This window comes from Sorex araneus, chromosome 2 (assembly GCF_027595985.1).
Source record: "Sorex araneus isolate mSorAra2 chromosome 2, mSorAra2.pri, whole genome shotgun sequence".
Taxonomy (NCBI): domain Eukaryota; kingdom Metazoa; phylum Chordata; class Mammalia; order Eulipotyphla; family Soricidae; genus Sorex; species Sorex araneus.
Window position 1 is genome coordinate 228,603,707 of NC_073303.1, and position 21,567 is coordinate 228,625,273.

The window sequence follows — 21,567 nt, forward strand, 5'->3', positions numbered from 1 at the left end:
GATGGGAGAAAAAGGCATTTGGGGTCTGAGGGGCGGGGGGGGGCTCAGAAAGGAACTCTATTTATGTTTTGATGGGGAGGTGTGTGTGGCGGGGGACACTGAAAGTCCTCATTCCTCACTAGTGGGTTTGCGAATCACAGGAAAGCCTGGGGTCTCGCTCCAGCGCCCCTTGGGCCCAAGACCCTGGCAAGACCCCATCCACAGCAGCAGCAGGCACCGTGCCTCACTTTCTCCATTTGCGGACTCCAGTTCCCAGGATGCAGAGCAGCGGCCAATCTCCTGGCTCTTCTTCCATCCCCCTCCCGGGAGAGACTGCCCCTCGTCAAGGCACGGGGGCTGCTGGAGTTTCAGGGACTGATAACTCCGAGGGAACAAGACTGGAAAGCGGCTGGAGTCCTAGCGTCACAACTGCGCCGGCCAAAGCGGCAGTTCCAGGGCCGGGGCGGAGGGGAGGGGGGCTTCATTCCCACGTGTCTGCCCCGCGGCCGGCCCGGCGCCGCCGGGGTTAATGAGCGGCGGAGGGATCCCCAGCGTGTGCGTAGAACTGCAAAGTCACAGCCTTTCCTCCGAGCGGGCTGTATCCTTCCGCTGCTCCGCTCCAACACAAAATAGGGCCGCGTCTTCTCTTTTCTCCCTCCTCGAGTGGGGTTTCCCAGGGAAAATGCACCCCCTGGATTTCGCGCCGGAGGCCTCCTGAGTCGCCACGACCGCTGCCGGAATCTCGCGCCAGGAAATAGCCCCTTCGCAGGAACCACCCTGCCGGCCGCCCGGGAGGCGGAGGGGGGAGGCGGAGCGGCGCCGCGCTGCACTACTTTCCTCTCCGGTTGCAAATGGCTGCCTCGTTCCCCACTTTCCGCTCAGTTTCCTGACCCCCGGCGCCGGGAGCCGGGGTCGGGCCATGCACCTCTAGGCCCCCCGCGATCACTACCAGCCGGGGGTCCGGGGGGTGCCGCCGACCGGAGCCCGCCAGGCCGGGGGCGGGGCAGCTCCCGAGGCCGGAGGGGAAGGGAGGCGAGCGCTGGGCCTGGAGCGGCCGGAGGGGAGCGGGCAGAGGGCTTGCACCACCCGCCCCTTCCTCTTCCTCGCCCACCTACCCTCCTCCCTTCCCCGCGGGGAGCAGAAGGTGGGGGGCTCGAGGCCGCGGCGGGCGAGCGCGCGGGGTCGGGGAGCCGGGCGCTGGGTGTGTGTCAGGCTCGGCCCCGCGGCCCCGCCGGCTCCGCGTCGCCGTAGCTCGCGCGGTCCCGGGGCGCCGGCCCGGGCGGGGAGCGGGCTCGGCGCCGCCGCGAGGGTCCCCGGGTCCGGCCGGGCCCGGCGCAGGGCGGCGCGGCGTTCCTTCCGGGCTGCCGGGGAGGCGCCTCGACGTTCCATCTGGAGAGCCTCGACGTTCCGCGCGGTCCCGGCGCGGGCGGCCGGGGCGCCGGCCCGGCCTTAGGACTGCGAGGCGGCCCGGCGGCGCGGATGCGGAGCCCGCCCGCCCGAGATCAAAGCCTCCGGTGCTCCCTTTGTGTCCGCTCGGGACTCGCCGCCTTGGGGCTGCCCATGGAAACCTAGACTGTTGGAACCCGCGGCAGAGAACCCCTTCGGCTTCTTGCGGGTGTTTTTGGGGTGTTGTTTTTTTTTTTTTTTTTTTGGCGGGGGTGGGAAGAGTGGCCACTCCGACCTGGATTTACCGTTCCTGGCCCCCCTAAGCCCCCCCGAGAGGGGGGCGGCTGTGATCGCTCCGGCGGTTGGAGGTCGGGGAGCGGCCCGGGCTCTGGCCATGTTCTCGGATGAGGATTTCTGGATCGCCCTGTGAAGAGGTGAGTGAAGTCCGCCGGCCAGGGCCCAGAAAGGGTTGGACTGGGGGCATAGCCAGATGGACTATCTTGGCCCGAGCTGGCCCTTAGGTTGGAGAAAGGGGTGCCAGAGCCGAGAAGGGTTCCTTTGGCAGGGTCTGTCAGGGGAACCTGAGCCAGTCGCTGGGGCAGAACTGAGGCCTGGTGTCTTGGGGTGTGCCTCTTTAAAAATCGGGGGTCCGGGCAGCTGTGGGACTTTGGGAACCTGGCCAGATAGCCTCCCTGCCTGTTTATTTTTTTGTGTTGGGAGCTCGCCTACACCAGGACCCAGGCACGGGTGCCAGTCCCAGCCCCGGGGGGCTGCTTCCCCCTCCGGGTTCCTCGTGGGCTTTGGGATCAGAACAGCTTGGGAGAGAGCGTAGATGCCACTGCCAGGTCAGACCTACTGCCAGGCTGGACTTGAAGGTTGTTCCTTGCCCATCCCACCAACTGAAGCAGTCTCAGGGAAACCCCGGGAGCCCCGGATCCCTTTCCAGGCCTTATTTCACTGTGCAAAGGGGTGAGTGTGTGGAAACCGACTTGTGTGATGGAGGGGGTGGCTGGGGCAAGAGGGAGGCGGGGCTGGGGACAGCTCCGGCCTTCCTGTTCAACTTCCAGCCGCCCCTGCCTGGCAAAAGTGACCCCTGCCAGGCCTAGTGCTGTCTTAGCCTCTCCTTCTCTTGGGATGGGCATAATCTCTAGGGGATTATAGAAGAGACCGTTGAGATTTGCTCCCTGTGAGTATGGGCTGCAAAAAAAAAAAAAGGCTTTGTCTCCCGCTTTCTCTGGGCCTGGGTGGAGAGGTGGGTACCGGTGAGGCCTCTGCAGCCCTACAGGTCCGTCCCAGACCCTGGGATCCTTTTCTGCCGGGGACTATTACCTGATCCTCTGATCCTGACCTCTCTGGGAGAGCTACTGTTGCCAAAGTCAGTATTTCCAGCCCCTGCGGGAGGAGTTGGGGAGTGGGGTGTGTGAGTGCATGAAGGGTGAAGGGACAGCTTGGGCCTCACCTCTGGGCCTCGGTAGGGACAGACTCTTACAGCTGTCATGCTGCCCAGCAGGGATTTGGCTAGTGTGTTCTGCTCCCTCCCGCCACCCCCTCCGATGTGCACAGACTGGAGCTTCTGAGCCTGGTCTCAGAGAGGAGAAGACAGGGTTTTCCCTTGAAAGATTTCTGGGTTGTAACTCCGAAGTGAGAGGTGACTGGAGTGAGCTGTCACCCATGCCCTGCCCCTGTCTCCCCTGGAGGGCTCCTCCTGCTCTCTGTCCCCAGGGAACTTCTTAGGAGGGAACCCCTTTTTAGAAGCTGTGATTGACCCCAGTTGGACCCAGGGCCAATCCAGAGGGTCCCATGTTCCCATTTGGATTCTTCCTGGAGGACTGACCAGAAATGGGGGTGGGGAGAGGTGTGGTTTGATTCTCCGGCTGGGAACCAGGAAGTCCTGAGCCCTACTGAAGAGCTGTTCACTCAAGGGCCTGCTCCAGTCTCGCACCCCTCCAGACCTCCATTTCCCACTGATTGGGAGAATGGAGCAGAGACTATTGATCTGGGTTGGAGGCCCGGAGGAGAGCAGGTTGGGAAGAATCCCTGCCTTGTTCCTTGCTGTTTGGGGCCTCTTCTTAGACCTGGGCCGAAGCAGAGCCAGCCTAGTTCTGCACTTCTCTAAGGTCTCTGATTCCTCAGAAGCAGCCCGGCCAGGCGTATCCCAGTGTAGATGCAGTGAAAAAGCCCTTGATGAGTACATGTGTGTGGTTCCTGACTGAAGGATGGGCCAGGGAAACTTGTGGTGGTAGATGCCTGTTTAGATCTTTCCAGAGGCCTTACATCTTGGAGGTCAGTGTACAATGGGTATAGAGGTAGGGAAATAGGACTTAGGTTTCTCGGAGGTGCTCTTAGGCTCTTTTTGTTAAAGCTTGGGGGACACTGTTCTTCCTGATCTCTCACCTCTCTGGGGGTCCTTTGGCTGTGCAGATGTTGCTGCTCTGGCTTCTCGGGCAGGAGGAAGGTGGGTTCTGCCCGCGGGCAGCAGTACCAGCTCTCCTTGCTTGAGAGGGCTGCGCTCGGGGGAGGCAGAGGAATTTGTCCCTCTGGCCTTGTATGAGACAGTCCTCCTCCCACCCACAGTATTATCACTGTTGCTTTTTATTTCTTGCTGTTTGTGACTCCTTTAGCCTCAACTTTGAGAGCAGAGCGGGTGGAGGATCTTTGGGAGCATGCTGTGGTAAGAGACAGTAAGATGTCAGCATTTAGGATACTTTGCAGCCTCTGGGTGTGGTCAGACCTGAGTGTCTGAATAGGAAGAGAGGGACCTGGCTGGTGCGCTGACCTCCAAGCCCTGCGTCCCCTCAGTGGCTTTTCAGAGGCCCCTGAGGCTGCAGTACTGCTTTTCAGTGTGCCAGCTGTACTACCACTTTGCTTTCCAGGTGTGATTGTATGGCAGGTTTGAGTGGAGGCCAGCAGGTGATGCCTTCTTTTCCGGGCGGAGACTGATCGTGCGGTGGGGGGGAGAGTCGAATGATCCCTTTTCCTATGATGTGTCACAGGAGACACATGGCTGAGCTCTGGGGAAGGAAAGGCTGTGCAATTTTCACTCACTGGGAAGGGCAGAGGGAATGGTATGGCTCGTGGACCATTGATTTATTGGTCCTGGAACTTTGAGACTTTCCCCTGTCTCATCTGCTCCTGTCATTCAACCCCCAAGTGGCTGATTGGGATATTTGATATTTGGGAAGAGGGGCTTGTTCTTACTAAGTTGGTCTGGCTCCTCAGGTTGAATAAGATGAATGGAAAGGGTGGAGAGAGAAATTCTCAAGGCTTTTTATTTAGAGTTCTGAGTTAGGGATTTCCCCCACTCCCTTCCCTAGGAATACTGTATTTTCTGTGGGTAAGCGCCTGTTCTCGTTCAGAGCTCGTACCTATCCCCTTCTCTTCTGTAGGATCCCATTCCTCTTTCCCACCTTTGTAATCTTTCTTAATTTCCTAAACCTCTGAGGTTTAGGAAAATACACCCAGAGTTGTGAATCTTCGCTTTCATGTAGCTTTACTGTGCTTCATTTGTCTCTGGTAGAGGCAGGCATACCTTAGAAGAGGGGACCGTTATCCCCCACCCCCATTGTATGTGTGGAAACCCTGCTAGCCGGAAGAGGAAGGAAGCTGCTCTGCTGTGTCCTGCTGGCTTAGAACTCCTCCGAGTGGCAGGGTGTTTTCTGAGACTACAACTCCCAGCATGCCTAGCCTGGCTACACATGCTCAGTAACTCTTAAGGCCCACTTCTGTTAACTACTGGGGACATCTGAGGAGGAAGGGCAGTTGGCGTTGCCAAGGGCGACGACCTGCGCCCTCTAGGCTGGGTAAGAGCCAGAGTCAGTCACAGCAGGGGCCTGGGGTGGGCCTGAGCTAGATTTGGATGGGCAAGGGATAGAAATGGGGGTGTTTCCTCTAGTTGTGATTAAGATGTTCTGGTGGAGGCCAGTGGAAGTGGGGGAGATCAGCTATAGCTGGACTTTAGTTCTAGAAATATGTTCTACATCCTGGAAGACCCCAGACTGTATGTTTGGGAGAGGAATTTTAGCTGGGCTCAAGACTGACTAGCTCCTCTGGGTTGGCAGACCTAGGATGAGAGCAGACATGAGATGTGAGGAAAAAGGCCAGAGAATAGGGCCCACCAGAGCCAGGACAGCAGAGGTGTCTTTGCCAAAGGTACAGGAAAGAACAGTATGAGATGTAGATTGGATGTGCTTCTAGTTGGATGTTATTGACCTGGGAACTCTTTTTTTTTTTTTTTAATTTTTTTTGTCCTGAGAACTCTTATATATAGGAAGCTGGAAGTGAGAAGGGGGAAGGTGAGAATCCAGAGTGGGAGAGAGGGTGTCTGCTTACCTAGGGAAGAGTCTGGCAGTGAGAGAGAGGGCAGGAAGAATGACTTGTCGGTATAGGATTTGGTTGGTATGGTTTCGCTCTGAGTTCTGGAGGCTCCAGGTGCTATCGACAGCCTTCTTCCGAGGACTGTGGGAAAGGTGCTTTGGGGGGGGATGTGCTAGAGGAAGGTCTCTCGGTGCTCGCAGGTCTCCCCGAGAGGGCCCTGCCCAGTCGGAGAGAGGGATGGACAGCCCGAAGCCGCCTGGTGAGGATAAAGATTCAGAACCGGCAGGTGAGTAAGAACAGTCCTGGCTTTGCTAGCAGCGTTTTCTTACGAAACAGCCTTAGATTTCTGACCCTGGTGTGAGAACAGGAGCGAAGTCTATTAGCAGACAGCTGATTGAAGGACTTCGACACAAAAATTGAAATGCCGAACCTCTCATCACCAAGGGCTTTAGGGCATGCGTGTGCTGAGCGGACTTGTGGTAAATGGATGGTAGTGGCTGATTTTCACCTGCTTCTCTGTTCATTCAGCTGATGGACCTGCAACCTCTGAGGAGTCAGGCACCGCTGAGCCAGACCTTCCCAACCCACATGTGGGGGAGGTCTCTGTTTCCAGTTCTGGGGGTCTCAGGCTTCAGGAGCCCCCCCAGGTCTGCAGGTAACTAGTTGGATATAAACAGGATGTAAAGTTAAACGAGGGTTTGATTTGTGCCTGAGGATAGTTAAGAGAATTAATGTATGGGATGCATAGTCATGCCAAGTCACGGGGCGTTTCTATGGGCAGTGGCCCGGTCCTGATGCTTGTGTGTCCACAGTGGGGGTCCGGTGCGGCGTTGTGCTCTCTGTAACTGCGGGGAGCCCAGTCTCCATGGGCAGCGGGAGCTTCGGTGCTTTCAGTTGCCATTTGACTGGCCCCAGTGTCCAGTGGCATCTCCTGGGGCGAGCCCCAGACCCAGTGAGGCAGCACTACCCAGTGAAGACCTATCACAGATCGGTTTCCCTGAGGGCCTGACACCTGCCCACCTCGGAAAACCTGGAGGTAAGGAGAGTGGGTGCCTGACTTGGGCAGGGAAGAGGGAGGAGTGTCCCGAGTCAGTAGTGATTGTTGTTTGTTTGTTTGTCTTTGGGCCATACCCAGCGGTGTAAAGGTTTATACTGGCTCTGTGCTCAGGGATCAGTCCTGGTGGGCTTGGGGGACCTTATGGGGAGCTGGGGATTGACCCCGGGTGGCCTTATGCGAGGCAAGCTCTCTCCCCAGTCAAACCCCAATTATTTCATTAACTCTTTTCTGTCTATTTGCTTCTTCCCACCTAAAAGGGTCCTGCTGGGCTCATCATTGGTGTGCTGCCTGGTCGGCAGGTGTATGGGGGCAAGAGGGCTCAGAACTCTGTGGTGTGGACAAGGCCATCTTCTCAGGGATCTCACAGGTGGGGCTCACCAAGGGGACTGCAGAGGGTTGAGGGTGATGGTGGGCAGGGCTGGTGGGGTTCTAAGGTGGCAGGAGGGAAGGCCAGTGGGTGTGACGGGGCAGAGTTAGTACCTGGCTTGTCACTCTGGGGGAATCTGGCTGGCGCTGAGCCTTTGTCTCCACCTTCCAGCGCTGCTCCCACTGCACCAGGCTCGGTGCCTCCATCCCCTGCCGCTCACCCGGATGTCCACGGCTTTACCACTTCCCCTGTGCGACTGCCAGCGGTTCCTTCTTATCCATGAAGACACTGCAGCTCCTCTGCCCAGAGCACAGTGAAGGAGCTGCACATTTGGGTGAGAAGGCCCACCATTGATTTTATTTGGTTTTGTAGACATTTTATTTTGGGGTGGGACGGGAGCCATGTACTGCTGGGGAGTGAACTTGGTGCTCCCATCTGCAAAGCATGTCCTCCAGCCCTTCGAGCCACCTCCTGGCCCAAGAAGTCCGGCCCTTCGAACAGAAGGCATACGTGGGGCTGGGTGTGTCTTGGAGTTTTGTCCTCTGAGCGCCGACGGAAGTCTGACTCTGTGCTGTTGGTCTGCCCCACCAGACGAGGGTGTCCCATGAGTGCAGGTGTTTGCCTGTCCGGGGCTGGCTGACAGCGGTGCCCGCCAGATACAGGGTGGACTCCCAGGGACTCCTCGGTGTAAAGTGCACCACGCTGGGTCTGGCAGGAACTCAGCAGCTAACCTGTGTTCTCTTGTCTCCACCTGCTGTAGAGGAGGCCCGCTGTGCGGTCTGTGAGGGGCCCGGGGAGCTGTGTGACCTGTTCTTCTGTACCAGCTGTGGGCATCACTACCATGGGGCCTGCCTGGACACTGCTTTGACTGCCCGTAAGCGTGCTGGCTGGCAGTGTCCTGAATGTAAAGTGTGCCAAGCCTGCAGGTAAAGTGGGATAGCAGACGGGTTGCCTTCAGCAAAGCACTGGTTCCAGTGGAACACGAGGGCAGTGAGGGCTCATCTGTGGCATGTGCCCCTGCAGGAAACCTGGGAATGACTCTAAGATGTTGGTGTGTGAGACGTGTGACAAAGGGTTCCACACCTTCTGCCTGAAACCACCCATGGAAGAACTGCCTGCTCACTCTTGGAAGTGCAAGGTGAGGCTTCCCTGGTGCCACTGTCCTTGAGTTCGCCTTCGGCCGTCCCACCTTTCCCTGTCTTACTCTCCTGTCTGCCTTCTCCTTCCCTCAGGCCTGCCGGGTGTGCCGAGCCTGTGGGGCAGGCTCAGCAGAGCTGACTCCCAACTCCGAGTGGTTTGAGAACTATTCTCTCTGTCACCGCTGTCACAAAGCCCAAGGTGGCCAGCCTGTCAGTTCCCTTGCCGAGCAGCCTTCCCCTGCCTGTCACAGGTAAGTGGAATAAGTGGCCCAGAGGAGAGTGGGATGGGGACTTGGAGGTACTGGGGTTGATGGGCTCCGCTAGATCAAGCGGAGTTTCCCAGGAGAGCCTGGGGTGGGCAGGACAGTTGGTGGCTTGAGTCTTCCCCCAGTGCTCTCAGGAAGGTGGCTGACCCCTGTACCCTCTGCAGATTCGCACCCCCTGAGCCTGCCGATGCCCCCACTGAGGAGCCCAGTGCTCTATACGTCGCATGCCAAGAGCAGCCGAAGAGTGGGCGTGTGACCTCTATGCAACCCAAGGAACCTGGGCCCCTGCAATGTGAAGCCAAACCACTAGGTGGGTAGGGTTTTGTCGATCCCTGGAGATGGTCTCCATCTATTCTGTGGCACGGGACAGTTTCCGCTTTGCCCCGGATCCTTTTCTTTCTGTGGTGTGGAGCCGAGCCAGTGTCTTGTGTCTGCAGGGAGAGCAGGGGCACAACTGGAACCCCAGTTGGAAACCCCTCTGAATGAGGAGATGCCACTGCTGCCCCCACCGGAAGAGTCACCCCTCTCCCCACCCCCTGAGGAATCGCCCACATCCCCACCGCCTGAGGCATCGCGCTTGTCCCCGCCACCTGAAGAATCACCCCTTTCTCCACCACCTGAGGAGTCGCCCCTGTCTCCCCCACCTGAGTCGTCATCTTTTTCTCCGCTGGAAGAGTCACCCTTCTCTCCACCAGAGGAGTCATCCCCACCTCCCAGACTTGGGACACCCCTGTCTCCACCACCCGAAGCATCGCCCCTCTCCCCACCACTTGAGGAGTCTCCCCTGTCCCCCCCACCAGAGGAGTTGCCCACTTCCCCGCCACCTGAAGCATCCCGCCTGTCTCCACCACCTGAGGAATCCCCCATGTCCCCTCCCCCTGAAGAGTCACCCACGTCTCCACCACCTGAGGCATCGTGTTTGTTCCCACCGTTTGAAGAATCACCCCTGTCCCCTCCACCCGAGGAATCTCCCCTCTCGCCTCCACCTGAGGCCTCACGCTTATCCCCACCTCCTGAGGATTCACCCATGTCCCCACCACCCGAAGACTCACCCATGTCCCCACCACCTGAAGTATCACTCCTGTCCCATGTCCCTGAGGTATCACGCCTGTCCCCACCACCTGAGGAGTCTCCCCTGTCCCCACCGCCAGAGGAGGCTCCCACGTCCCCTCCACCTGAGGCTTCACGGCTGTCCCCACCACCTGAGGACTCACCTGCTTCACCACCACCAGAAGACTTGCTTGTGTCCCTACCGCTGGAGGAGTCACCTCTGTCGCCACTGCCTGAGGAAGCACAAGTCTGTCCCTGTCCCGAGGAGCCACGCCTGTCCCCTGGACCTGAGGAGCCACGCCTGTCCCCTGGACCTGAGGAGCCACGCCTGTCCCCTGTGCCTGAGAAGCCGCGCCAGTCCCCTGCGCTTGAGGAACCTTGCCTCTCGCCTGTACCTGAGGAGCCACACCTGTCCCCTGTACCTGAGGAGCCTCGCCTGTCCCCCCAAACCGAGGAGCTGCAGCTGCCTGCCACACCTAAGGAGCCATGTCTCTCCCCTCGGCCCGAAGAGTTGCACCTGTTCCCCCAGTCAGAGGAGCCACGCCTGTCACCCCAGCCTGAGGAGTCGTGCCTGTCCCCTCAACCTGAGGAACCCCCTGAGGAACCAGGCCTCTGCCCTGCACCTGCAGAATTGCCCTTGTTCCTTCCACCTGGGGAGCCACACTTGTCCCCCTTGCTCGGAGAGCCGGCTCTGTCTGAGCCTGGGGAACCACCCCTCTCGCCTCTGCCAGAGGAGCTGCCGCTGTGCCCGTCTGGAGAGCCAGCCTTGTCTCCTCAGCTCATGCCACCAGGTAAGGAGCTGTTCGTGCCTCTCCTCAGACCGCCACGGCTCTTCCTGCACATCTAAACTGAGAACTTGCCTTTTTCTCTCCCTCCAGATCCTCCTCCCCCTCCGCTCTCCCCGATCACAGCTGCGGCCCCGCCAGCCCTGTCCCCTTTGGGGGAGTTAGAGTACCCCTTTGGTGCCAAAGGGGACAGTGATCCTGAATCGCCATTGGCTGCCCCCATCCTCGAGACTCCCATTAGCCCTCCCCCGGAAGCTAACTGCACTGACCCCGAGCCTGTGCCCCCCATGATCCTTCCCCCGTCCCCCAGCTCCCCCGTGGGACCCGCCTCTCCCATCCTAATGGAGCCCCTTCCCGAGCACTGCCTGCCTCCCCCACACTCCCCTCCCCCGTGCTCGCCTCCTGCTCTGCCGCTGTCCGTTCCCTCCCCACGGAGTCCTGTGAGGAAGGAGACGGAGGTCTCGGATGAGGCGGAGGCATCTGAGATGGAGACTGAGAAGGCCCCGGAACCCGAGTGTCCAGCCTTGGAGCCCACCCCTACTAGTCCCCTCCCCTCCCCCATGGGGACCCTGTCCTGCCCTGCCCCCAGCCCGGCCCCAGCCCTGGCCGACTTCTCTGGACTGGGAGAGGACATGGCTCCAATGGACAGTACGGACACTCCTGGCTCACAACCGGAGACGGGACAGACCTCTGGCAGTTCGGGTGGTGAACTTAAGGGTTCCCCTGTGCTCCTGGACCCTGAGGAGCTGGCCCCTGTGACCCCTATGGAGGTCTATGGCCCAGAATGCAAGCAGGCAGGGCAGGGTTCGCCCTGTGAAGAGCAAGAGGACCACCGAGTGCCAGTGGCCCCTACCCCGCCCACTCTCATCAAATCCGACATTGTCAATGAGATCTCCAATCTGAGCCAGGGGGACGCTAGCGCCAGTTTCCCTGGCTCGGAACCCCTGCTGGGCTCTCCGGACCCTGAGGGGGGTGGCTCCCTGTCCATGGAGCTGGGGGTATCGACAGACGTCAGTCCAGCCCGAGATGAGGGCTCCCTGCGGCTCTGCACCGACTCACTGCCAGAGACTGATGACTCACTGTTGTGTGAGGCCGGGACAGCCATCAGCGGAGGCAAAGCTGAGGGGGACAAAGGAAGAAGGCGCAGCTCCCCAGCGCGCTCCCGCATGAAGCAGGTGAGAGGCTGTGCAGCCGCTGGACGTGCCCAGTGTTGTGTTGCTGTGAGAGGTCTCCTGTGTCCAGGCTTTCTTTACCCGCTGGCTGGACCTGGCCTCTCAGTGAGCCTGTAGTCCATCCTCTGACTTGGTTAAGGAGGGTGCTAGCCCTAGTGGACGAAGTGATTGTCCCAGCTTCTTGGTCATCGGGTAATAGAATTGGGATGGGAAACTCAGGTCTCAGACCAGTAATTTCCCCGTTTCCCATGCTGGAGTAATTGGTGCCAGCATTCCTGCCTGTTGCTCTCTGACATCTTGGCTTTTCCCCCTGCCCGAAAGGACTCCTGGGCTCCCCTCCTGCCATCTCTCCTTTTATCTCCTCTCGCAGCCTGTGGGCCCAGTACAGCCGCCTAGGACTTCCCCTGTCATCATCTGCTTTTCTCATCAGGGCCGCAGTAGCAGTTTCCCAGGAAGACGGCGCCCACGAGGAGGAGCACATGGAGGCCGTGGGAGAGGACGGGCCCGGCTAAAGTCAACAACGTCTTCCATCGAGACTCTGGTAGTAAGGAGAGGATTTCCTCCCCAGACACTTCAGCTGGTCCCTTCAAGTTAAATCCCCCTTTAAATCCTGCCAGTTCCGTGCTTACTAGCCAGGGGTAGGGGTGTCTGGCTCTGTGTGTGTTCCTTCATCCAAAAGTCCCTGTTTCTCCAAAATTTTTTGCCGCTGCTGGAACAGGTCTGGGTGTTCTTCTGTCTCAGTCCTGGCCCCCAGCCTTCAGGCCAGCCCAGAGTTCATGCAGCCTTCCCACTGGCAGAGACAAAAGCAGCTGAAACACGGTTAGAGTGAGCTACTTCACTTCCCACACTCTCTGCCGTTCAGGTTGCTGACATCGATAGTTCTCCCAGCAAGGAGGAAGAAGATGATGACGATGACACCATGCAGAATACTGTGGTTCTCTTCTCCAACACAGACAAGTTTGTCCTAATGCAGGTATTTGGTGTAGTTTCATCCTTGGTGGGAGGACAGAGGGAATGGCGGTGTGGTAGGGGGTTAAATTGGGGATAACACAGGACCTACCTCTAGGGAAATCCAGCTAGAAAAAATGGTGATTGAGAATGATGTTGGTTTTTGGTTTGTCTTGACACCAGATTTCTCCTCTGAGCTTGGCAGGGAACTTAGAACTCGGGCAACAGCAGTGAGAAAGGCAGAGATGGGCATCACCTCAGCAAACCTTAGATTCTGGGAGTGTTCTAGCCAACTGACAGTTGGTCACATCTCTTACTCTCTTACCCTAACCAGTCTTTTTTTTGGAGAGGGATTGGGCCCAGAGTTGGCGGTACGTCAAGGGATCCTGCAGTGCTAGGGGTCAGACTTGGGCCACCTACCTGCATGCCAAAGCAGCCCTTTAAACTATCTGCCTGGCTCTCATATAATCCATCTTTACCCTCCTTATTTTCGTTTTTCCTTAGTTTTACTAACTTCAGGTTGTAATGATTCAAGTGACCTGATCAGAAAAGCCACAGGTTTTCCTGATGTGGCAACTTTGTCCTGGTGCTGGATTCTTCCCTCTCCTCAGATCAGTGTTTCAGGGTCTGCAGGACTGAGTGTGGGCAGAGGCCAGTTGGACATTCCAATCTCTCTTTTTCGCAGGACATGTGTGTGGTCTGTGGCAGTTTTGGTCGTGGGGCCGAGGGCCACCTCCTCGCTTGTTCCCAGTGCTCTCAGTGCTATCACCCTTACTGTGTCAACAGCAAGGTGAGTTCAGGCTCGAAAGGGGATAGATTGGGGGATAGAATTAGGCGGTTGTTTTTTCCCTTTTATAGTGTTTTGGGCTATACTCAGTGGTGTTTGGGCTAATCCTAGCCCACTACTTAGGAACATGTGGAACTGGGGATCAAACCTGGGTTTCTCACATGCAGAATCTGAGCTGCAGCTCTTTGGGCCATTTTCCTGACCCAGGATCAGTTACGGTTTTTATACTGGGCCTCTCTGTCCTGGCCATAATAGTCTTTTCTGTTTTCTTTCATGATTGAGCCCGTATGTAAGGCACGTAAGCTCCTGAGCCCAATCCTTGGTTGATATTTCTTAAAAGTGGCTATTGATTATAGAAATACTTTAGTAGTCTTCAGTAGTGAATCATACTGCTTTGCAGAGGGGACCAGCAATGTGGCTCAGTGGTGGAGCATTACATGTGTGAGACCCTGGGTTAAATTCTTGGTACTGCCAAAAAAAAAACCCCAAAAAGCGTAGAAACTACTTTGAGTAGTTCCAAAGATAAGTACTTTGGAAATTGTGATATTCTGTGGTGACTTTGTAGTATCACTCAGTGCATCCTATAAACCTAGAACCTAGTTTGAGTAGAAACTACTTTGATTAGTTCCAGAGTTAAGTACTTTGGAACTGCAATATTCTTTGGTGACTTTGTAGTATCATTCAGTGCATAATATAAACTGTGAGAACTTTGCTATTAGAAAACATGAGGGCCAGAGTGATAGTACAGTGGGGAGGGCGTTTGCCTCTGCATTCAGTCCCAAGTGTTCCATATGGTCCCTCGAGCACCTCCTGAAAGCAGAGCCAGGAGTAACCCCAGAATATCACGTGATATGAACCAAAAAGGGAGGGAGGGAGGGAGGGAGGGAAGGAAGGAAGGAAGGAAGGAAACATTCAGATTGAAGATGAAGAAAAATGTAAAATCAAAGTCACAGACACATGCCTGCAAAGAGGAAACTTGTTAGTAGTTTTATTAATACTAACTTAGAACTTGTCTGCTATGATATTCTAACTTGTAGCAGAAGCAGATTTTATTTTTGTTTTTTGGTTTGGTTTTTGTGTTTTTTTTTTCTTTTTGGGTCACACCCGGCGGTGCACAGGGGTTACTCCTGGCTCATGAACTCAGGAATTACTCTTGGCGGTGCTCAGGGGACCATACAGGATGCTGGGAATCAAACCCGGGTCGGCCGCGTTCAAGGCAAACGCCCTACCCCCTGTGCTATCGCTCCAGCCCCCAGAAGCAGATTTTAAATGGTCATAAAAATTAGTGGAAAATACAGTCAAATATTGTGCCATAGGTGTTAATTTTTTGGGTTTTGGGTCGCGTCTGCTGGTGCTTGGTGACTTGCAGTGCTGGGGCCAGAGGACCGGGCAGGGGGGTGCTCTGACCCCTCAAGCCATTCCCCAGCCCTGCTCAGTTGCTTTGGGCCTTGACTTGTGCAAAAGCGCCATTTCTCCTGTGGAGGCAGAGGCTGGGTACTGCTGGCTTCTCTGTGCAGCAGAATTCCCTGCAATCCCTCCTGTTGGGAGGTGAGGGTGCATCATAGGAGATCACATGCACGGAAGTCCAGCCCTACCCATCTAAGCCCATTCTCCCCTAAGAAGTGGTGTGGGGCCCCCATCACACCCAGATGGGCTAAGGAGTTGCTATTTTCTGCACCAGATCACCAAGGTGATGCTGCTAAAGGGCTGGCGCTGTGTGGAGTGCATCGTGTGTGAGGTGTGTGGCCAGGCCTCAGACCCCTCGCGCCTACTGCTCTGCGACGACTGTGACATTAGCTACCACACGTACTGCCTAGACCCCCCTCTTCTCACCGTGCCCAAGGGTGGCTGGAAGTGCAAGTGGTAAGGCTCTTGAGTGGGAGGGGCAGGGGTTAAGACATTGGAACGTGATGGCCAATCTGGCGGGAGCTGGGTTGCCTGACTCAGTTTGGGTGTCTCTGGGTGCTTCGGTGGGTTTGGTACTGAGGGTCTCTCTCTGCCCCCACCAGGTGTGTGTCTTGTATGCAGTGTGGGGCTGCCTCCCCGGGCTTTCATTGTGAGTGGCAGAATAGTTACACACACTGTGGGCCCTGTGCCAGCCTGGTGACCTGTCCTATCTGCCATGCCCCGTACGTGGAGGAGGACCTGCTAATCCAGTGCCGCCACTGTGAACGGTGAGACCCCCTCCCTTGGCGTCTCCCTCTCTTCCCTGCTCTCAGCCTCTCACTGTCCAGGTCACCTGCTGTCCCCCTCCCTCCAGGTGGATGCATGCTGGCTGCGAGAGCCTCTTCACGGAGGATGACGTAGAGCAGGCAGCTGACGAGGGCTTTGACTGTGTCTCCTGCCAGCCTTATGTGGTGAAGCCTGCTGGTGAGTTCTGGGGCCCGGGAAGCCAAGGGCGCAGAGTAGGGTGCTGAGCCTTGGGACAGAGCCTCAGCTGCACCACCCTTGGTTTGTCCTTCTCGTCACAGTGCCTGTTGCACCGCCAGAGTTGGTACCTATGAAGGTGAAAGAGCCAGGTGAGTCGCAGAAGCGTGAAATCCCAGAGCCAGAGTGACTCTGGACGCCGACGCCGTCGAGCTCCAGCTCTTGCTCCACTGGATTTTCAGAGGCACAATCTAAGACCCAGGGGTGTTGTGAGGTCTGCCCGGCGTCACCCCGTGGCTAGTGGCAGGTCAATGGTTAGGACCAAGACCTCTACTTTTCCAGGTGGATTTTACTCCACCAGGTCTTGGCATCTCATCTCCAGAGGATGCAACTCTTTTGGCCCAGTGAAGGGCTGGGAGGGGGGCGCTGGGGCCGTCTCCTTTTTTAGGATGTGGGCAGTGCTCCCGGCACCTGGGACACTGCTGTGTTTAGCAAGTAGGGACCCTCTGAGCTCCAGGAAGCTATTAAGGAGCTTTTTGGTATCCCGAGACCCAAGCGGAGTTAGGCTCTCAGCACCCCTGGGTCCTTCATATGTAGTCCTCAGACTGTCCTCACTGGGATTTAAAGAGAAACTAAGTTCTGGTTGCTGGCACGTCCGTCAAGGGCTCACGTGTCCTCTTTGCGCAGAGCCTCAGTACTTCCGCTTCGAGGGGGTGTGGCTGACAGAGACAGGCATGGCCGTGCTTCGGAACCTGACTATGTCGCCCCTGCATAAGCGGCGCCAGCGCCGAGGACGGCCCGGTCTCCCAGGCGAGGTAGGGCTGGAGGGTCCTGAGCCCCCAGATGCCCTCGGCCCCGAGGACAAGAAGGATGGGGACCTGGACACGGATGAGCTGCTCAAAGGCGAAGGTAGGTTGGTAGTCTCAGTAAGGAGGGGCTCAGCCAGTGCCCGGGCGTGGCACCTGGCAGCACTGCCACTGTTGGGTGCGGTGTTAGGGTGCAGGCCTAGAGCTTAAGGACCCACACCTCTGAAAAGGCCCCCTCTCCCGTCTCCATGCCAGGTGGCGTGGAACACATGGAGTGTGAAATCAAACTGGAAGGCCCCGTGAGCCCTGACGTGGAACCTGGCAAGGAGGAGACTGAGGAAAGCAAAAAGCGCAAACGCAAACCCTACCGGCCTGGTGAGGGCCCGGGAAGGGGCAGGTGGGTGTGAAGGGACGCTTTCCCTGCCCCTGCAGCTTCTCAGCTTCAGTTCTGCCTCCTCACAGGCATTGGTGGTTTCATGGTGCGGCAACGGAAATCCCACACACGCGTGAAAAAGGGGCCTGCTGCTCAGGCCGAGGTGTTGAGTGGGGATGGGCAGCCCGACGAGGGTGAGACGGGTGAGGGCACCAGTGGGGCCTGGGAGAAGGTGGGGATGACAGGACATCCGGGCACTGACAGGGAGCCCTAGTGGGTGGGCTCACCAAAAGGGCAAGAGGGAGGTGGGTTTCACGGGTGGGGGGACAGTAGGCAGGGCGTGTCCAGGCCACGCTGGGAGCAGTGTCTGACACCTGCCGTCCTGTCCCAGTGATGTCTACCGACCTACCCGCAGAGAGCTCTGTGGACCAGAGCTTAGCTGATGGGGATGAAAAGAAAAAGCAGCAACGGCGTGGGCGCAAGAAGAGCAAGCTGGAGGACATGTTCCCCGCGTACCTGCAGGTGGGCTCAGGCCGGGGGGCTGGGGCGGCCACCGTCTGTGGAGAGCACGCAGCAGCTTGTGTTCCTCATTCTCCGCAGGAAGCCTTCTTCGGGAAGGAGCTGCTGGACCTGAGCCGAAAGGCCCTTTTTGCAGTTGGGGTGGGTCGGCCAGGCTTTGCACTAGGACCCTCAAAGGCCAAGGGCGATGGAGGCTCAGATAGGAAGGAACTTCCCACCTTACAGAAAGGTTAGTGGTGTAGAAATGAGGCGGTTGGAAGGGACCCAGCTTCCTTGGGACCTGGTAAAGGAGTTTGGTGGGGAATGAGCTGGTCTCTGGGAGTTCCAGAGTAGGCCGGGGGCCTGCCTAGACTGTGGAACTGGGAACCTCTTGCAGATGTGGGATGTATCTGATTCTTGTGGGGATTGTTGCTTACAGAAGATGGTCCTGATGTTGCAGATGAAGAATCCCATGGGCCCGAGGGCAAGGCTGATACACCAGGTGAGGGCTGCTGGTTTGGCCTCTGTCAGTTGGTTCTGCCTTGGAGCATCCTCAGCATTGGTGGCTGAAAGTGATTCCACATCCTCCACCTTCCAGGGGGCCCCATTTTTGTTTGGGGCCACACTTGGCTTTGCTCTGGGCATGTGCCTGACTTTGGGCTCAAGGATCACTCCTGAAGGGGCTTGGGTGCTGGGGTGCTGGGGACTGAACCTGGATCGGCCATGTGCAGGGCAGGTGCTCGCTCTATCGTAATTTTGCTCCGGCCTCTCAGGTGTCCCATTTGGTTCTTCCATTCCGGCCTTGGCTCATGAGCTTCTCTCAAATACAGGACCTGAGGATGGGGGCGTCAAAGCATCCCCAGTGCCCAGTGACCCTGAGAAGCCAGGCACCCCAGGTGAAGGGATGCTTAGCTCTGACTTAGACAGGATTCCCACGGAAGGTGAGACTGGGCCCACACTGCATGGATGAGGGTCTGTGGGAGAAGCTGTTGCCTGTGGGGTGTCTGTCTGTGTGGCTTTCCCAGGGTAGTCCTGGCACCTTCCCTGCCCAGGACCCCCTTGCATGCTCCGTCTGCTCCCATGGCAACAGCCATCCTCATTCCTCCACAGAATTGCCCAAGATGGAATCCAAAGACCTGCAGCAGCTCTTTAAGGACGTTCTGGGTTCTGAGCGAGAGCAGCCCCTGGGCTGTGGGACCCCCGGCCTGGATGGCAGCCGGACACCCCTACAGAGACCCTTTCTTCAAGGTGATCCAGGTGGGAGCGGCTTGAAGACTGGGCTGGCAGGAATGACGGGGCTTGCCCCCAGCACAGGCTGCTCGCTCCCCTTTTCTGACCCCGTGCCTCTTGTAGGTGGGCTCCCTTTGGGCAGCCTCCCCTCCAGCAGCCCAGTAGACTCCTATCCAGGCCTCTGCCAGTCCCCCTTCCTGGATTCAAGGTTGGTGTCCACACTTGGTCTCTCTGGGCAGCCCCCATTTCCTCTTCCCTCGCTGGGGCTTGTGGAGGGAGGTCACCTGCGCTCTCGGGCAGTGCCCCTGTTGGGAGGGTGGTAGCCTGGGGCGGAGCCCAGCATTCCTGCCCCCTGTGACTTTCTGCCCCTGCGCCCCAGGGAGCGCGGGGGCTTCTTTAGCCCGGAACCCGGTGAGCCAGACAGCCCCTGGACAGGCTCAGGGGGTACCACACCCTCCACCCCCACCACCCCCACCACGGAGGGTGAGGGCGACGGACTCTCCTATAACCAGCGGAGTCTTCAGCGCTGGGAGAAGGACGAAGAGTTGGGCCAGCTCTCTACCATCTCACCTGTGCTCTATGCCAACATCAACTTTCCCAATCTCAAGCAAGATTACCCAGGTATCGGGGCCAAGGGCAGCGGTGGTGGTCGGGAGTGGGGGTTACTTGGTCATGGTGGGTGTTGGGTCACCTCTTCAGTCTCTTGCCACAATTCCTCAATCGCTCAATCTCTCAATCTCCAGACTGGTCCAGCCGCTGTAAACAGATCATGAAGCTCTGGAGAAAGGTTCCAGCTGCTGACAAAGCCCCCTACCTGGTGAGAATGGGGGCGCCTTGCGCAGTACGGGACAGAGAGGAAGGCTTGTGGGAAGCTCCCCTCTGGGCTTGCCATTGCCCACTCCTAAGGCAGCATGGGCCAGAAGGAATCCACCTTGGAGTGGGAGGGTGACATTGTGAGGAGGGGACTGGCATGGCACCCAGCTCTAGGCTTAAGGTTGTGTCTTGTGTGTTCTCCAGCAAAAGGCCAAAGATAACCGGGCAGCCCATCGCATCAACAAGGTGCAAAAGGTGAGCGGGGACCAGGCTGGGCCATTCCGTCCGAGTCCGGTAGCTGGAGGCCTCACGGAGGGGTGGGGGTAGCAGGGCCTAGGGCCTGGCCACAGCAGCCTGACGGCTCTGTGCTGGTCTCCCCTGTAGCAGGCCGAGAGCCAGATCAACAAGCAGACCAAGGTGGGCGACATGGCCCGTAAGCCGGACCGACCGGCCCTACAGCTCCGCATTCCCCCCCAGCCAGGGGCACTGGGCAGCCCGCCGCCTGCCGCCGCCCCCGCCATTTTCATTGGCAGCCCCACGCCCCCCGCCGGCTTGTCTACCTCTTCGGATGGGTTCCTGAAGCCACCGGTGGGCGCCGTGCCCGGCCCCGACTCGCCCGGTGAGCTCTTCCTCAAGCTCCCAGCCCAGGTGCCCGCCCAAGTGCCTTCGCAGGACCCCTTCGGACTGGCCCCCGCCTACACTCTGGAGCCCCGCTTCCCTCCAGCGCCACCCACCTACCCTCCCTACCCTAGTCCAACTGGGACCCCCTCCCAGCCCCCAGCGCTGGGCACGTCATCTCGCTCTGGGCCTGGTCAGCCAGGGGAATTCCACACTACTCCACCCGGCACCCCCCGCCAGCAGCCCTCCACGCCGGACCCTTTTCTCAAGCCCCGCTGCCCTTCATTGGACAACCTGGCTGTGCCCGAGAGCCCAGGGGGCGGAGGGGGCAAGGCTTCTGAGCCCCTGCTGTCGCCTCCACCTTTTGGGGAGTCTCGGAAGGCTCTGGAGGTGAAGAAGGAAGAGCTTGGGGCATCCTCTCCTAGCTATGGCCCCCCAAACCTTGGCTTTGCTGACTCGCCCTCCTCAGGCCCCCACCTGGGCAACCTGGAGTTAAAGGCACCTGATGTCTTCAAAGCCCCCTTGACCCCTCGGGCATCTCAGGTAGAGCCCCAGAGCCCAGGCTTGGGCTTGAGGCCCCAGGAGCCCCCGCCCGCCCAGGCCCTGGCTCCTTCTCCCCCCGGCCACTCAGACATCTTCCGCTCGGGCCCCTATTCTGACCCCTATGCCCAGCCCCCACTGACCCCTCGGCCCCAGCCCCCGCCCCCTGAGAACTGCTGTTCCTTGCCGCCTCGCTCGCTGCCTTCCGATCCTTTCTCCCGAGTGCCCGCCAGTCCCCAGTCCCAGTCCAGCTCCCAGTCCCCGTTGACCCCCCGTCCCTTGTCTGCTGAGGCTTTCTGCCCATCCCCTGTGACCCCTCGCTTTCAGTCCCCCGACCCTTATTCCCGCCCACCCTCCCGCCCTCAGTCCCGTGACCCGTTTGCCCCATTGCATAAGCCACCCCGCCCCCAGCCGCCTGAAGCTGCCTTTAAGGCCGGGCCTCTTGCCCACACCCCTCTGGGGGCCGGGGGCTTCCCTGCAGCCCTGCCCTCTGGGCCAGCGGGGGAGCTTCACGCCAAGGTCCCCAGTGGACAGCCCCCCAATTTCTCCCGGTCCCCTGGGACTGGTGCATTTGTGGGCACTCCCTCTCCCATGCGTTTCACTTTCCCTCAGGCGGTAGGGGACCCCTCCTTAAAGCCCCCTGTCTCTCAGCCCGGCCTTCCTCCACCCCATGGGATCAACAGCCATTTTGGGCCCGGCCCTACCTTGGGCAAGCCTCAAAGCACAAACTACGCAGTAGCCACAGGGAACTTCCACCCATCGGGGAGCCCCCTGGGCCCCAGCCCTGGATCCACGGGAGAGGGCTATGGTCTATCCCCACTACGGCCCCCCTCAGTCCTCCCATCTGCGCCCGATGGCTCCCTCCCCTACCTGTCACATGGAGCCACGCAGCGGGTGGGCATCGCCTCTCCAGCTGAAAAACGAGAAGACCCGGGGGCTGGAATGAGCAGCTCTTTGGTTGCCCCTGAACTTGCTGGCACCCAGGACCCAGGCCTGTCCAGCCTTAGCCAGACAGAATTGGAAAAGCAGCGACAGGTCAGTCGCCCCCTCACCCTTCCCTGCCCCGGTGCCA

At 58.5% G+C, this 21,567-nt stretch overlaps 1 protein-coding gene across 11 annotated transcripts in view; it reads left to right on the forward strand.

The window, feature by feature from the left end:
• Positions 1-621: 621 nt before the first annotated feature.
• The window catches only part of KMT2D (lysine methyltransferase 2D), a 44,849-nt gene continuing 23,903 nt past the window's right edge, over positions 622-21,567 (forward strand). For 4 of the 11 annotated variants that reach the window (XM_055125453.1, XM_055125457.1, XM_055125463.1 and 1 more), the window contains exons 1-32: positions 622-1,799; positions 5,880-5,965; positions 6,208-6,334; positions 6,492-6,715; positions 6,994-7,103; positions 7,275-7,437; positions 7,864-8,029; positions 8,127-8,241; positions 8,336-8,493; positions 8,673-8,818; positions 8,946-10,349; positions 10,437-11,518; positions 11,946-12,059; positions 12,378-12,488; positions 13,149-13,253; positions 14,932-15,113; positions 15,260-15,424; positions 15,511-15,620; positions 15,722-15,769; positions 16,305-16,526; positions 16,679-16,798; positions 16,886-16,999; positions 17,188-17,318; positions 17,397-17,544; positions 17,734-17,796; positions 18,125-18,235; positions 18,405-18,551; positions 18,648-18,732; positions 18,904-19,145; positions 19,268-19,341; positions 19,542-19,592; positions 19,722-21,530. In XM_055125453.1, coding sequence (XP_054981428.1) covers positions 5,917-5,965; positions 6,208-6,334; positions 6,492-6,715; positions 6,994-7,103; positions 7,275-7,437; positions 7,864-8,029; positions 8,127-8,241; positions 8,336-8,493; positions 8,673-8,818; positions 8,946-10,349; positions 10,437-11,518; positions 11,946-12,059; positions 12,378-12,488; positions 13,149-13,253; positions 14,932-15,113; positions 15,260-15,424; positions 15,511-15,620; positions 15,722-15,769; positions 16,305-16,526; positions 16,679-16,798; positions 16,886-16,999; positions 17,188-17,318; positions 17,397-17,544; positions 17,734-17,796; positions 18,125-18,235; positions 18,405-18,551; positions 18,648-18,732; positions 18,904-19,145; positions 19,268-19,341; positions 19,542-19,592; positions 19,722-21,530 — 7,896 coding nt within the window. In that variant the 5' untranslated portion in view covers positions 622-1,799; positions 5,880-5,916. The remainder of the gene's footprint in view (positions 1,800-5,879; positions 5,966-6,207; positions 6,335-6,491; positions 6,716-6,993; positions 7,104-7,274; positions 7,438-7,863; positions 8,030-8,126; positions 8,242-8,335; positions 8,494-8,672; positions 8,819-8,945; positions 10,350-10,436; positions 11,519-11,945; positions 12,060-12,377; positions 12,489-13,148; positions 13,254-14,931; positions 15,114-15,259; positions 15,425-15,510; positions 15,621-15,721; positions 15,770-16,304; positions 16,527-16,678; positions 16,799-16,885; positions 17,000-17,187; positions 17,319-17,396; positions 17,545-17,733; positions 17,797-18,124; positions 18,236-18,404; positions 18,552-18,647; positions 18,733-18,903; positions 19,146-19,267; positions 19,342-19,541; positions 19,593-19,721; positions 21,531-21,567) is intronic. The other 7 variants (XM_055125462.1, XM_055125459.1, XM_055125455.1 and 4 more) reach the window with 7 other exon arrangements.